The 17,822-nt window shown below is 35.0% G+C and overlaps 1 protein-coding gene across 1 annotated transcript in view; it reads right to left on the reverse strand.

The window, feature by feature from the left end:
• Positions 1-17,822, reverse strand: part of LOC136829611 (discoidin domain-containing receptor 2-like) — a 527,936-nt gene that overhangs the window by 203,464 nt on the left and 306,650 nt on the right. The window contains exon 5 of the mRNA XM_067088458.1: positions 3,472-3,605. Coding sequence (XP_066944559.1) covers positions 3,472-3,605 — 134 coding nt within the window. The remainder of the gene's footprint in view (positions 1-3,471; positions 3,606-17,822) is intronic.

Consider the following 17,822-nt stretch of genomic DNA (forward strand, 5'->3'; position numbering starts at 1 on the left):
TGAAGGCCTCAGTCACAAGCTTCGTTCAGATTAAGCTTCATTCTTTTTCCCCTCCCCTTTTCTTTCTTGAACTAGATACGGACAAAGGGTTACCCGGCCCAGTGGTCTGTGTACATAAAAACCACATAAAAATATATGATGTAAACAATATATCTCGTAACCGCAACGGCCAATAAGATCATATATCCAGGTATGTACTTGAGGCACTCCATTTCTGTGGAGGCGGAGCGGCCAGATTACCACTTTTGCCCCTTAAGTTCTCCCCTATAACGGCTGGGCTTCTAAAACGGAGAGGGTCGAGGATAGATGGCAGGAGGTTTTCATATATAAATTTTTCCTGTACCTGTATATGTTTGAGAAGAATGAAAGCTTGAGAAATAGTCCTTCAGCCCTTGCCTTCTTGTTGGTATTACGAGAGAGAGAGAGAGAGAGAGAGAGAGAGAGAGAGAGAGAGAGAGAGAGAGAGAGAATACCTGGATAAGGATTTTATAGATGAAAAGAAAGAGCAGAGATTGGAAGAGGGAAAAAATGAATTTTAAAGACTCAAGTTTCGATCAGGAAATCTATTCAATTGGTCTCATCTATCACTTGTGAAAGAGGGCAGAAGGAATTTGTTTTATCGGAGTGAAACCCGCTGATGACCAAATCTAAAATCACTTCTATTTTGAATGGAGTGTAAAAGCCTTTATCTAATGCATTAGTCTTGAAAGTGATCACTCCAATTTTAATCACCGGACAGTTCAAAATTGAACTCTCGTTTGAGTCCTTATTCCTCAGGGAAGTTGGAATTCAAAGGACATAAAACGTGCCATATTTTTTTCTCGTGTGCTGCGATGCCATAATAACAGTCTGTAAGTAAAATCTTCGTCTGAGGTCTTGAGGAAGCTGTATCAAGCCTACAGAATCAGCATCGTAGCGCAAACCAAATAATATTCTTCCTCTTGCCATAGGTGGCTACAGATGAGTCACAGACTAAATACTTTACTGCCTTACTTAGCACATGCTCAGTAACTACAAAATTACAAAGAAATGAGGGTATACAGACAGAATTCTGATTTGAAGTGGCATCAGAAACTCTACAAATTATCATCTGCGTATTATGCAAGATTTACTATTAAGCGACCTATTTTAGAAAACTCGTGTATGAATGTTTGGAGGCTTTGTTTGAATAACGACTAAAGCACGAGATCACTGCCAGCGTTGCATTTTCTTGGAGATACAGCGAGGGACCACATACGTCTGTCATGAGAAAACCTTCGAACTCAAGCAAGTAACAAAATTTGACGCTGAAACCAGCTTACAATACCTCCCATTTTTAATAGTTTTTCTAAATATCCTTAGCCCTAACTAACAATGTTGCTGATCTTTCTATATTTTTCAGTTTGGGGACTCAGTCCTCGAGTTTAAAACATCGCACTAGATGCGAAGAGTTACTAGCGAAAAAAACTTTCGCCTCTTTGTTATTCATACGAATATAAACACTTGAAGTGATAAAAAAATTAAGTCAGGCAAAATGGTAAAACAGTAAAGTGACAGCCTGGGTTATTCCATACACATTACATGATTACAACCAACATATTGTAAAAGATTTCAAACAGATGAATAACCCTGTTCATGGGAGACATAAATACCTGTTTCAAGATATGGCAATTAGAATCATTCGACAGGACCCTTTCAAGTGAATTTCGTGATGGATTTGAAGTACTTGACGGTGACAGGGGCCTGTCTTTCTGAAGAATTCCATTTTTATTGCATTTGTGCTCGAAATAACCGATTGCAGTGGGTCTCAAATGATTTCATGAATCTCAGAAACATTATCTCCATCTCCATTTATACTACTCACAGTATTCCATAAAGGGAAAGTTTCCTGTTGTCTTGAAGTGATCTTTTACATTTATTGATTTTTTTATATTGTAACATGCCATTGTTATTTGCAACAGCACGTGAAACTCCACGTATTAAAATTAACGTAAAACTAAAAACGTGGAATAAAGACGGTGAGTTGACTCATGACCACCCAGAATTGAAAGACATTAGCGCCAGCTACTGTAAACCCTTGCAGTCTCAATGAAATCTCCACCCCCCTCTCTCTCTCTAGGCCTATTATCTCGCCTTTGTCTGCATTTAATTTCCCATGGGTATTGTCGTTCATCTCCTTACCCCATCACCGTTTCTGTGGATGTCGCCAAGATGCAGGACAGGAGCTGGCTAGTTAATAGACAATCGACCACACACAGGACTGAGGCTGAAAGGCGGGAACGAAAGCTATAAAAGGACCTGGCCAGGGGTCAAGCAGAGAGTTCGTTACCAGCCAGACACAGAGCAGAGTCCTTGCCAGGTCGGTCTCTGACCACCCTCCCCTCCCTGACCTAGTCAGTCTTTGCCGTGCTAACATAGTCCCACCAAAGCCCCTTGCCTTAATTAATTAAAGTCTGGTCTACACATCAAGACAACACATCCTACGGGAAAAGAATAGGCGTTTCGATGCTGTGTGCCTACCTGTTCTTCCACGGTATCAATTCCCGAACTCCCAACGTGGAAGAACACTTCAAGATCAATACCTGAAGATTTATATGCCTTCGTGGCAAGAGTTCCTGTATATTTAGTTAATTTTAGAGGTTCCATACCATAGTGCGATTAATTTCAAATTAGGATAAATTCTCTAAATAAGAATTTCCGCTATAGATCGTAAAGTCTTTTGCCATTGGCACTATTTGATTTGTAACTAACGTAATAGCAGTGCCAAGGAGCTAGTGAGGAGCTCCATGTGTAATATCTTTCTGATCTGTGTAATTATAATCTAATTAGTGAAATCTTGCTTTTCTTTAAGAAACATTTAATTTACTGTTAACTTACCTCTTTTTATGGGTTTGGTCAAGTCAGTCAGATGTGTTTTAGATTGTGATTAGAGATAGATAGACCTACCCCGGGCCAGGCCCGTGAAAATACCTTACCATAAGTTTGAAAGCATATTTTAATGCTCTTTCTCGCTCTCAATCGGAAAATTATAGTGATATTAGAATGTGCAGTAGCCTTCGTCAGTTTTAGCTAAACACTTTTATTTCCCTGTGCAGAAGGAAATAAAATTACGGTATCAAAAGTTTAGATATTGTTTGAGATGTTATGTATGTAAAAACCATTTTAGCTGTGCTTGCAAACTGAAAAAGTACGTCAAGTTTTGTTTCGTACATCTTACAAAATAGATAATACAAGATAGAGCAGATTTCTCCCATGAAAAAGAGACTGTTGCGCCTTTATCCTTACACGTAAAAGAGCCAGATTTATTAGGAGCATTGAAAGAAAGACCACGGCCATACTTTTCAACACTAAACACTTAGCTGTTGATGATTTTTTGTTACTCATACACGCATGAAAATTTTATATTCACAAATATTAAGCCACAAATATAGTTTAACATGCTGTGACATTTTTTGTGATAGCCTCTCCTCATTAGTAGATTTTATTACTGACCTTAAAATCATCCTCCGGAGCCGAGAAAACATAAAAGGTAATGCTTGAGAAATTTCTCATGGTGTCGAACGTGAAGATGATCTTTATGGGTTTGTCTTCTAGTTGCTTGGATGACCAACCAACCCATTCCCAACCTGAAAAACACACAAAGAAAAGAATAATAAATCACCTATTTCTAAGATGGTTTGAAAAGAAGATATAAAAAATAAGAATGGCGCAAAATAACTGCAAACTCACTACAGTATACATTTCAATAATCAAACCTGTTTCAAGCGAAACATTTATAAAATAATACTGACATGAATTGACCGATTTACTTTTAGCCCCCGGATGGTGTCGCATAAACACTGGCCATGAACGTTAATACTTTGAGTATGACATACTTTCACAGGTGTATCTTCACATAAGGAAACCATAAATAGCAAAACATTCAAATACAGTAGGTAAATTAAATATCTCATTACAGAACACCTTGACACTTGAAAAAATCCCGGGGTGCTATTGCTAACAGCTATGTCACACATGTAAGTGACTAGAAAAGCGGCAATTACAGTCTCATTAATACTGACTCTATTCACTTTCATTCTTCATTAAATTCTTGTTCATCTGATGCTATTATGAATAAAATTACAGGTCATCGCAAACACCACATGGGCAGCAAATGCTGTTTTATAGTACAAGAGCATCCACACCCGGACCTATTTATTGGTGATTGCCCCGATGATTTAAAAGCTGCAGACCAAAACGGGAGGAAGATTATATTTTCTAACTGTCGTGTCAAGGACACCATATGGAAAATCCTTCCTCCGCGTACCACGCGAATATTCACGAAGATTTTTAGTCCAAATTCTGAAGCCCTTCCATTCGAACCAGAATCAAGTGGAACACTCACTCTTAAATTGAAAGAGTTGTTCATTAACACCATTACATTATTTTCCCATTGAAGCCCACCTTATCTGGTCTGGTATTTGCTTATCTTGGTCGCCTTAGCCTAGGTAAGGAAGCAAGTGAGTAAGGAAAAAGAATCACAAACAAATGGGTCGTCAAGATTACCGGTCAGAAGTGTATAGACATTTCATTGTTTATATACCCTGCATATTGGTAGACATGCACTCGATCCAATTATTTCCTAGGCGCTGCGCCTCCATGTTCAACAACCATAGAACAATTTACCACCCTCATAGTCAGGATATAAAGTCACCAAGATGACTCCCATCCATTCCCCTCCCCGCCCAGGTTGGAAAAACCTTGCCACTTGCTTCAGTGCCATAATCTGATATGACAAAAACCTATATAAGGGAAATTCAGAGATGCATCATGAATTTGGTAACCATGCTGATGTTGCCACACCACAAAGGATCTGCAGATTATTTCCCTGGGCACCAATCTCCAGAACTTCAGCGCACCGGAGCTCCATTTTCTAAATGGAGACTTTTCACAATCTCTGTTTACTATCTCACTGATGGATGATCTTTATCCGGAAGCTTCTTCTTTCCGATAATGGAAGTACGACCGAAAGTAATCTGAAAAGAGCTTTGCCGCCGCTGACAACAATTGAATCATTAATTTGAAAGAGCTCTTTGCAATGACGATCCAGTGGTGTCAATGTCTCACGCGTCGCAACAACTTTTGAATCATTAATTTGAAAGAATGCGTCAGCCTCTTCTTCAATGACTTTTGATCTGGAAGTTACAGTGGTGTCAATGTCACACATAAAAAGAGAGAGAGAGAGAGAGAGATAGAGAGAGAGAGAGAGAGAGATGCTATATTGAGAATATACATTTCAATCACACGTATAAAAATAAAGGTTAAAAATACTCTTCTGTCACTAATTCCGTAAACGCACCCTCAGGTCGAGCAATCACTAATTCCGGTAACAGTTACAAAGCGAACCACATGATTTCTCTTACCGCAGAGGGCATGGTTTTAGAGATTTCTCTGGCCAGGACCCCACACACAGTGAAACCTACTAGACGTAACAAACAGGCGACTAACACCCTCGTCCCTGTTCCCTGTCAATCTCACACTACAAAATGGTGTCCCCAGTCAGCTGTACTCTGTGTAGTTCATGAAGATAGAGTATTGTGGATTTTTTTTTTTTTTTTTTTTTGCAGACAAAGAGTTCTACACATTATATATGTATGTATTTATGCATGTATGTATGTATGCATGTATGTGTATGTATATATATGCGTGTGTGTTCCTGTGTGTGGGTGTTTGTGGGAATGAATGCAATGTGCACAAAAACACACGTGTGTGGGTGCGTGTATTTTGACAGTGTCAGGGTAAACTGACGAGGAAACATATATATTCTACCACAATTATCACATTTGAAAAGATTATTTCTTACATAAACAGGCACTACACATATCAAAAAATATGTAGGAGGGTTCTCAACCCCTTGTGATAGGAAATGCCCTTAAAAGACCGTTTAGCTACTCTCTCTCTCTCTCTCTCTCTCTCTCTCTCTCTCTCTCTCTCTCTCTCTTTGGTCCAAAGGCAAAGGAATAAGTCAGGTCTGTCTATTTACTGAAGAATTCTACCATAGGTAGTTAAAAACATAACCTGAAAATGTTTCCTAAGAAATGTCGAAGTTTTTAGGTCAATATTTTGTACCTCAAGACAGAGGAACGCACAATTAAGCGCTGTGGACCCCCTGATTAAGATGGAAAGCACCTCAAGGTATAGGCGCCTCTTCCGAGGCCATTGACAGTCGTGCTTTTCACTCACGTGGGTGCTGCTGAAAGAATAAGAAAGACAGCTTTCCCGCTGTTTTAGAAAGACATTATATATATATATATATATATATATATATATATATATATATATATATATATATATATATATATATATATATATATATATATATATATATATATATATATATATATATATATATATATATATATATATATTCATGAAACTACAAATGTCGCAATATCGAAATTCACGCTACCTCGGTATATCTCCGTTGGAGAATTGTCGCCGAAGGGGAATTTATATAAGTGATGAATTCATTCATCACATATATAAATTCCCCTTCGAGGTAACGGAGATATGTGAATTTCGATATTAAGCGACATTTGTAGCTTCATGATTGTATATAAATCACGGTGTGATAAAAATTTCATATATATATATATATATATATATATATATATATATATATATATATATATATATATATATATATATATATATATATATATATATATATATATATATAGATATTATATATATATATTATATATATATATATATTATATATATATATATATATATATATATATATATATATATATATATACAGTATATAAAACCTTCCCAGCCATAACCTGTGAGCAAGCATGTATGTGTGGGTGAGAGAGAGAGAGAGAGAGAGAGAGAGAGAGAGAGAGAGAGTCGCTGAGATGATATATCTTCATTAAATTGAAGCCACTCTTACGGGCGAGGCGCTTCTTTTGAAGATGAAGCCATTCCCTATGATGAGGCTCTTCTGGGACGTCAGAATTATTTTCCCTCTTGCAAAATGAAGCACATGAAGTGATATAATCCCCTTGAGCGATTCAGTTACTTCGTAAGATGAAAACTGGGGTATTATTACTAAAAACAACTGCCACAATGATGAAGCTTATATGGTCATTCAAGTATCTATAACATATTCGTGTGTATGTATATATATATATATATATATATATATATATATATATATATATATATATATATATATATATATATATATATAACTGAATCACGAAAATATGGAACGTGATGAACATATAAATAAAGATAAAATCCACGAAGAAAAGAAACACTGGAGTGCTGCAGGGCCTTTCGACACTAGTCTGCTAAGTAAAGGACTAGTGTCGAAAGGCCTCAGCACTCGTTTCAGCATTTTATCTTTATATATATATATGATATTATATCTTTATATATATTATATATATATATATATATATATATATATATATATATATATATATATATATATAATTCATACTGCCCGAGTTAGCCTTCAATTAAGATGGGATGGTTTAGATTCCAGAATTTTTTATTTGCAAAGACCAATTTAAAATGCATATTAGCTTTCGAAGATATACAGTCTTCTTCATCAAGTACCGATGTACTAGAAATACAACAGCTACACCCAGGTAAATATGTGCTCCTCCCGACATGTGTCGTTTTCTTGTCCCAATCCTTGGGATGACTTGCCTGTTGATCTTCAACTCATCCTGCCCCTTACCTGCATTCTCCTTAATTTTTGTGGCCGTAGGCTTAATCCTTCGGCGTTTGAGATTTTTCCTTTACTGTCCATCATTTTGTTTATGTTCTTAACTCTCTTTTATATTATTTCACAAGAGTCCTTGCACTCAAAATTATTCCCTACGTTGCCTCTGTCGTCTTTTTATGGCGGTCGACAAGGCGATCTCTGCGATTACCCTCAATGTTTTATTCTTGATATATATGAAATCTGTTTTTTCCCAGTTGATCTTAAACTTATAATTCCAGCAGTATTTGTCCAGTGCCGAAGCTGGGTTGTGATGGTGAATGACCTGCTTATGCTGGCTGGCTCTCTCCTTGCACGATTTGCTGCTCTAACCAAAATATACTTTATCGCAATTGTCACAAACAAGTAGGTAGACCCCGCCCCTCTTCCCCTCCTCTTTAATGGGTATTTCATTTCTAGAAACCTTATTCTTAACGTTTTTATTACAACTCCCAACTAGTCATATATCTTTCAGTTTTTTGTTCAGATCCCTAATGATGTTGTTGATTCTGTCTTTATCTTGGCGCCTTTCCCCAAAGTGGTGTTTCCCGGCCTTTCTATGTGCTTTCACCCACCAGTGAGTCGTGTATCCATATATATTTTAAAAGAAGCAAATAGATACTCAGGCTCCTGTTCCACGTAAGGTGGGCTGCAAACCCTGTAGACCCTAATAATCAATCCTGTCATCATTCCTATCTCAATGCCCTTCGTCTGGCTCGAATACATGTGTGTGCAAGTGTTTCCACGGGTGTCTTTTCTGTGTAAACTATACTCTATTTTGCTGCCTGCCATAGTGAGTTTAACGTCCAGGAGGATTATCCCTTCTTTCTTCTCTTCTAAGATGAATTCGATCTGTTCGTTAACCGTTATTAGAACATGATATCTTCTTTTTAATTGTTTTCACTAACATGTACAAAAATTCTACGGTTCACTTGTGCATAGCTTACACATAGCTTATGACCAATATAAAAGCTACCACGTTACTTACTTGGAATTTTATATACGTATCCTTTAGTACTGTCGAGAGAGTTCTTTATCAGTTCATGTTCCATTGTTTTATTTTTCTTAAATGCTACATTAGCTGCAAAGTTCTTAAGATGTGGTACATCGTTCATATTATTATTATATAGTAGTGCAACCAGATTTCTTTTAGTTTCAAGTTTCTTTTTGGTTTTGGCTCAGTCTCTTTTGCCGTTTCTAATGCACTGTCTTCTAATATATAGTCAGCATATTTAAATTTCTTCCCAATATTTCTAATCTGATCAATTTCATCATTAATGTATTCTGGGCTACATTAAGCAATGCTCTTAAAAATAGATTTGAACACTGATTTCTTACCCTTGCCGCTTTGACCAGAATAAAAATGCACATAGGCAGAAATGTCAGTAGGTTTTTCTGTCAACACTGTATTTCAACACATTACTAGTTCTATGTGTTAGGAAATCCAACAAGGAGGCACCCATCCTTTCCATTTCCTAGTGAATTTTATTGATGGTACCAATTCATTTAACTTGTCAAAACAGATACTTACATTTTCCTTCCCTGACCATATACAAAATACTCCATATAATGAAAACTCAAAAGTAATTTTCCTGACAAGCCAATTATTACTTCAGTTGGATCTGCATCTTACAGTCTTGCAAAGTACCTAGTGAGTCTTAACCTGTTGGTTGGTACCATCTCTGATCCTAATATAAGAATAATGTTCAGTTAATAACTAGAATAAATGAAGTGCATGCTGGAGAGTTTTGATGTGGTATCATTATCCTCAAAAAGCACTTGTTGGCGATCTGCTGAAGTTTTTATCAGATTTATTAGAAAACAGACACCTGGATATACCATTATCCGAGATCACTCTCATTAAACTAATTAAATTATGTGTAAAAGAATATAAATTTAAATTCAATGGGAAACTGAATTTAAATTTACATTTACAGTTGTTAAGTAATTTGTATCTGCAAATTTTTGAAAGCCAAAATATTGATCAGAGTCATTCCAGGCAATCCAGTATGTTGACGATATAATTTGTGTTTGGCCAGGAAACGAAAATTTGAATAACTATTTTGGCAAGATAAATGAATTAGCACTATCAATTAAATTCACTATGAAAAAGGAAAGGTTGATACCCTCTTTTGGATTGTATTCTATCCACTCAACAATGTAGGATTGTGGCAATACGCTTAGTTAATTCGTGATTGTCGTGATTGATAAAGATGCAGGGTATTTCTTCTGTAATACATTTGAATGCTTCTTTATACAAAGAACCAACACACTTTATTTAGATCATAAACGTTCCGATATACATTTGCGATATAAATACAAGCACACGAATAACGAGCTTGTGACAAAGTGCTAAGATCAAAAGCAAACGAACGATGGGCTTTAAATAGCCATTTTCTCTCTCTCTCTCTCTCTCTCTCTCTCTCTCTCTCTCTCTCTCTCTCTCTCTCTCTCTCTTTGTAGGCAAATCAAAAGACATCTGGCTATGCGAATAAAGGGTACCTTATTCATTTCTTGCGTGCATATCAAATGAACAACAGCATAAAATATTGTTGTCTATGAGGTTGTAAGGGGCCTGAGGGAGGTGAATGGAACAGCTACTGAGTATTAGTTGAGAGGCGGGAAATTTCAGTCAATATATGGCATGATGGCAATAGTATTGTGGTTTTATTTTCAGAATATACTGCATATTTATACTATTTTTTCGTCAGTATACAAATCATTATAATAGCTCAGTAACTGGGCACTTTCGGGACTATTTAGCCAAATAACTTATCGAACAATTTGAAATCCCATTGAGTTCCCGTCATCCTTAGGATGTTGATAACATGCATACGGCGTAAAAGGATATGGATAGAGTGAATAGATAAAGTTACAATATAAAAAGTAATTTTGACTATAATTGGCGCGCTGATCGTCGAATTTCGAGGAATTATCGATTTTTAGTTTTTGTACAGTTCTTGACTAGTATATGTCTAAACATGTCCTGAAAGATTATTGCTAAAAAATTTTTTTACTTGGTTTTTTTATATTTCTGTTCACCGCATTTACCGGCATTTGAGCACCATTGAGCGAAAATTTTTCGCAAACTTTCTGTATGACTTTTTAGGTAGAAGTGAGAAATGTACTTTTGCTTTCCTACTAAAATGCACACTGTCTACGTTAAAAACTGGATCTCTCTCTTAAAAACTATAATATCTGTGTATATATGTATCTATGTATCTCGATATCGCCCTGTGAGCGACATTGTACGACAAATTGTCGTACAATGTCTGTATGAATTGCCAGTTCTGGATAGAAAGTGAGAAATTTACTTCAGTGTCCTACTAAAACTACCCATTTTCTACTATAAGAGCTTGTTCGTTCTCTAAAAAAAATCAAATAAAATATCAAAAAAGTAAATATATATCCATGTGTTTCGATATTTTGAACTCGTTATCACAGATGTACCATACCAACTAGTATACATATAATATTTTATATGTCTTGACACATTTTTACTGCGTATTTTCGGAAACATGAAATAATATAAGTAGGTAACAGTACCAAACAGAGCGTCGGGACTCGGGTTTTACCAATAAACGATCTCGATTTGTGTGTGGTTCTGGTTCAAGTGATATGCTAGTGCTCTGTGACGCATTTCCTTTTCGGATTTTCTTGCCGTGTAGTGCATTCACGCAATTCCATTGCCACAAGTAAGAGAAGTTCCACCCTTATGAGGGAGAAATTTGAACGATTGAGTTTCGTAAGTTTGTTACAAGAGAGGGACGAAGCAAACGGGAATTGCCTCGCCTGGGATAGCCAGAACCCCCATATCTAGGTAAGGGATTTGTTTACCTGTATTAGTGATGTTCTAATTAGTGATTACTATTTTTCATAATATTATAATAATTATATAAGAAAACAAAGCTTGATTTTACTGCAGTGAGTTGTCGTCTGACCCGTGACTTGTTTGTTCAGCGTTTGTTTACTTTATCCTCGCAGTTGTTTGTTTATTTCCCTCTCCCCAATATCTGAATGGAAAACATGTACAGTGGTAGCGTATGTAAGTTATGTAGAAAATTTATATTGATAGCATATGATTTTATAGGTTATGAAGAAAACTTAAGGGCGAGTGTAAAACGTTGGGAACAAACCTTTCCTAGAATAACATGTCCTGGCCTAACCTCATTAGGGCATTTATTTTTATAATTTATATTAAGGAAAAAATTTCGCACTGATAGCATATAGCCTACCATTTTTTTTACAGGTAGCATATACTATTTTTTATAGGTTATGGAGAAAACATATTGGTAGCATATATTAGTGGATTTTTGTATGAAAAAACTTTGCACTGACAAATATATATAAATTTATATTATATATATATATATATATATATATATATATATATATATATATATATATATATATATATATATATATATATATATATATATATATATATATATATATATATATATATATATATGAAAATATCTTTTACTGTAATACAACAGTATAATTTGAAGATGAAAAAGACTCATAAAACACTATTTGAATGTTGCAACCATATATATCGAGCAATTCCTTCTGTGCCCATGTTCGCTGGTAAAATATGGGGAGATGATGTGTTACAAGTGTATATATACTGCCACGCCTACATATGCTTTGTATAGGCTATATACTCTTGTAACACATTGTGTGTCCATATTTTACCAAATAAACGTTACAGCACAGAATTTTTATGGGTCTTTATATGCCGCATATAAATATATTACTTATAAATATATATTCAAACAGTGTTTTATAGGGTCTTATATATATATATATATATATATATATATATATATATATATATATATATATATATATATATATATATATATATATATAGATATATCTATCTATATATATAGATATATATATATATATATATATATATATATATATATATATATATATATATATATATATATATATATATATATATATATATATATATATATATATATATATATATATATATATATATATATATATATATATATATATATATATAATATATATATATATATATAATATATATATATATATATATATATATATATATATATATATATATATATATATATATATATAATATATATATATATATATATATATATATATATATATATATATATATATATATATATATATATATATATATATATATATATATATATATATATATATATATATATATATATACACATATATATATGTACAGGTATTGCCCTACTTATGATGGGGTTAGGTTCCAAAAAACCCATCGTTTGTTGAAAAAATTGTATCTCGAATATGCCGTAGCCTACACTGGGTAATCAGTACCATCTATACATATATGGTAGCCTAGCCTACACTACACAGCATACTTTATACATACACAGTATAGTAATTATTAGTGTCAGCTAATTCTGCAGGTTCAATGTAGATTGACTTATGATAATTCAGTATAAAGAGAAATTGAATAACAAACAAGGCTTAGCCTACACTTTGGTATATCATATATGGTAGCCTAGCCTACATTATACTGTACTCTATTTGCACATATTAACACCGTATTATACAAACATCAAAATAACAAATGTACATCTTTTCTATGGATCTTTTAAAAAGTTATGCTTTACTGCACTGTATCCAGTTGTATATATTCTCATATTGCATTATAAACTATGATCAAAGCGATCAGATGTTTTGGTTTGGAAATCAATCATGCGGTGTTTATTTCACGGCATTTAACTCAGTTCAGAGCGCTTTTCTTGCTTCTAGTTGGCGTAAATGAATCTCTAGATACTTTGTTTATATGGGACAAGGATTTTTTTTCATTATACGAAGTGTTTTTAAGTCGAAATATAACATAAATATGTCTCATTGTGAAATTAATTTAACTATTTTTTTCGTTAATAGATGACGTTGGCCGCTGGTCGTTTGGGGGCATGATTGTTTGTGTAAAAAAATCAAGATTCCGTTCACTATTTTCTCTTGACTTCATCATCATAGTATGAGCTTTACATATTTATCTTTTATCGGCGTGAAAACAGCAGTAGTATGTGTTCTTTCATGCCCAGTAGTTTTGATTAAAATACTTTCTCTCCAATTTTATTTACTGTCGAGTTTCATCCATGTTGCCAATGCACGATAATTTTTAGTCATTAGCAGCTTGAACATTGTTTTATCAGCTTCAGCTACAACTTGCAGCTTAAATTTACTGTAGCAGTATATTTCCTTGCCGATCTTGTTTCCAAAGCAGATAAGGGTGTAATGTAAAAATATATCAGTTCTGTTGTACTTAGTGTCATTTTTAACATGACTACGGTAATTGCTTAACTGTATGATGGTTGAAATACAAGCAAAACAGTTGTATCCGATTCAGTTATTAGCAAAACAAAAAATTCTTGTTCGGTTGTTTATGGCTGTATGCATTTTTGCAAGAGTACAGTATAAGGTTACTAACAATACTTTTATCATTCCCTTACTTTTTTAACTAGAGGATGGAATAAAGAGATGGAGGAAAAGAAGTTGGGCTATTGTAAGTTGGTCTCTCTTGCTGCCTGATTGTACGCTGTTGCCTGCGCCCGCGCAAAATTTAAAAATATTTTCTAAATATTGTCGTATCAGTATTAATTGTTAACCCCATCGTAAACTCAATTATTGTGTGACGAATGATCATAACTCGAGCACTACCTGTATATATATATATATATATATATATATATATATATATATATATATATATATATATATATATATATATATATATATATATATATATATATATATATATATATATATATATATATATATATAATATATATATATATTTATTGAACTATGTAGCTTAGCAGAGGCACATCCGTTGCAAATGCGGTTGTGTTGATGTTGAGGTTTCCACGGTTGGACAGTGGGATCGGATGTATGCATTTGGGTCTGTCACAATCCAAGCGCATGTAGACAGCATGATTGAACAATGACCTGAGGTCGTCACATTTCCAGAAGAGGTGATTGTGTGAGTGCGTATGTATGTTGCACTTAAGAACGGTATATTATCCGGGGGATAGACTCTTACAAGGGGATTGCATTGTGAGACTGGGTCTGTTTTGGTTAGTGGTGAAGCGTCATATGATTACCACTGGAAAATCTGTTATTTTTTGCCATAGAAAGTCAGTACCATTATTCATGAACACTTATCTCTTTACAGAAATTGTTTTTGGAAAGACCTAGTAGTGCAGCAGTGAAACCCTGATGTGTCCCCCTTATGCATTTTCCTGTTCCATTTTCATTGGACATTTTTCTGTTTTGAATACGTATGTTAATTAACAGCATTTCAGGTTTTAATATATTGATATATTTCTTTCAACAGGAATTCTGGTTTCGTGCTGTGAGGACGAATAATTTGGAAGTGGTGTTTATCCTTTTACATACTATATGACATTTATTGTGGGCTAGAATAATTATGACCTTATTACTGTATTTAATGATAGGTTGTTATTCACTAGCAGTGCTTGTTATAAAATTATTAATATGCTTGTTTGTGAAACAGTATTTCCTCTAGTTATGAATTCCATTGAAAGGGGGTGCGAATCACTCCATTTCATGACTGTAGCTTTTGCTGAGTTACTTTCGTTAAATTTGTCAAAGTCTAGTTTTGTACTTGGGTGTTTAATTCCAGTAGGCCTTTGTATAAAGATAGATTCAGTGACAGGAGTTGCCATGAGAGAAGGGATTTGCTGACCCAGGCCTGAGAGAGAGTCTAAGAGACTTAAGTTAATAAGATTCTATTCTTAAGAACAGATACAGCAATAAGGGATGGCCCTATTTGATCTGAGGATAAGGCCATTTAACAGTGGTTGGCAGCGGTGTTAGACATAGATAGACAAATAGTCTAGATAGAGTTACGGTTCCGAAGAGACATCCGATTAATACTAGTATTGGCATCTCAGAATAGGATTTTGTTGGGTTCAGTGATTCAGGGTAGAGACGCTGTTGTGAGTCAGTTTTTCTCGAGCGCGACTCTTTGTGTGTGTTTAATGATGCATCATTGGCACAAGGTTTTTAATTTGTTATATAGGGATTTATGGGCGTTAATTCATATTGGGGAATATTTTGGCATATATAATGTGTATAGTGTGAAGTAATTGCGGTACCTTGGCTGCTGGTGTGTGTTAAAACACGCGAAAATATGCGAGTTTTTCTTCCTCTCTGTCTCTTTCTTTGGTGGGAGGATTCTCATTCGCCGCCAAGCAAAGGCTTATGTAAGTGCTATCATTTTTTTTATTAATTTTAGTGTCACATGGGATTGCTTTTCATTGCACTGCAACTAATATTTGGAGCGGTGACTGTAGCGATGTCATCCCGATTGATGTATCAGTGACGTCATCCCTGAGTGACGTATCAGTGACGTCATCCTCTGAGTGACATATCAGTGACTTCATTAGTTTGGGCGGAGTCTCTTGCCTTCTCTGCCATACCCTGTATGCAGTGCATTTGAATTTTGGGCGTGCCTTATGTGTTTTTTATATAGCAGTCGGCAGTTTGCAACGGCGTTTAGGGTTTAATAAAGGGAAATATTTTATTGTTGTGTTATCTCTGGGGACTTTGATAATTGGGTAGTCATTTATTTGACATTTGTTGAATTACTGTTTGTAAACATTTCTTATGCAAGTGTGTATACATTTCTTAGATTTTTTTAACTGTTTTTTTTTTTATTTTTATAATTACACATGTTCGTGTGTTATTTTGGGTGCATACGTGTGTGTATGTAAAGGTTGAAACTGTTGCCGTGAGCTGATTTGGCAGTTTCTTGCCCTGGCGACAGGAGAGGCGACAAGTCTCTTCAGGATGTTGCGCTCAATGTTTTGTGTGTGTGTGTGTGTGTGTGTGTGTGTGTGTGTGTGTGTGTGTGCTTCAGCAGGCCTTGGATGAGGTGATAGGGGCAGTGAGGTGTTAGACTGAGGGGTGAGGTCAGATTCTCTCTCTCTCTCTCTCTCTCTCTCTCTCTCTCTCTCTCTCTCTCTCTCTCTCTCTCTCTCTCTCTCTCTCTCTCTCTCGTCCATCTGCTCGAGTCCTGTTTTCTATTTAAGTTAGACTCCCATTCTCTTTCCTTGGGGAGACTGACCGTGTTTTAGTTTGCCCTTGAAGGCCTTGGCGTGGCCCACTTTGCAATCAGCTGTACACTCAGCCGCTCATTTTTTTTTCCCTCATGGGACTTTGGATTCAATTGTGGAGTTAGTTAATTTTGACTTTGTGGTTTAATTTAATTTTGGGTTTAATTAATTTCGAATTTAGTTATGGGATTAATTAATTGTGAATTTTATTTTGGGTTTAATTAATTTAATTTTGGGCTTACTTAATTTTGAATTGAATTGAGGGTTTAGTTAATTTTGGATTTAATTGCTGCTTTAATTAATTTTGGATTTTATATAAGCTACTTACCAAGTAATTGCATAGCTTTTAGTTTCTATTAACCGGCAGCTAGAATTTTGAAATTCCCAGTAGCACTACTTTTGTTTTTGGCTAGGCGAGTGATCCTGCCCATTTTTGGGGTAAGAGAGGAACCAGCTTAGCAAACGAGCTCAGTATGTTTCTGCCGGCTGATGGCTGTAGTTAAAGTGATTGGCAGCAGAGGTTTTTTGGAATTTCTCTTCTCTGTTGCTCTTGGATCACTGGTGAAGTATTCACTTTATGGTAGACTTTCAGGCACAATTAGATAGCGTCAGGTTTTCTCTGAAGACTAGTATTACTGATTTTGACAATTATTTGGATTTTCTTTGACTCGACTTGTCAGTATGTCCGAGTTGGACTCTCAAAGTGTTAGGTATTGCAGTAATGACTGCAGTACAAGAATTTGAGAAAACCCCAAAGCTGTTATGACCCTCTTTCACAGTTTACTTCTTGCAGGAGTCAAATATATTTCCCCTGATTTGACCTGTAATGAATGTGTCTCTTGGGATCTAAAATGTGGAAGACCTTGAATAGTCATTTGACGAAATTAAACATGGATAAAAAGAGCAAAGCAGTGGCTAGAGCTGGTAGTAAGAAGACTTTAGCTAGTCAGGTGTCG

This window comes from Macrobrachium rosenbergii, chromosome 44 (genome assembly GCF_040412425.1).
Source record: "Macrobrachium rosenbergii isolate ZJJX-2024 chromosome 44, ASM4041242v1, whole genome shotgun sequence".
Classification (NCBI taxonomy): domain Eukaryota; kingdom Metazoa; phylum Arthropoda; class Malacostraca; order Decapoda; family Palaemonidae; genus Macrobrachium; species Macrobrachium rosenbergii.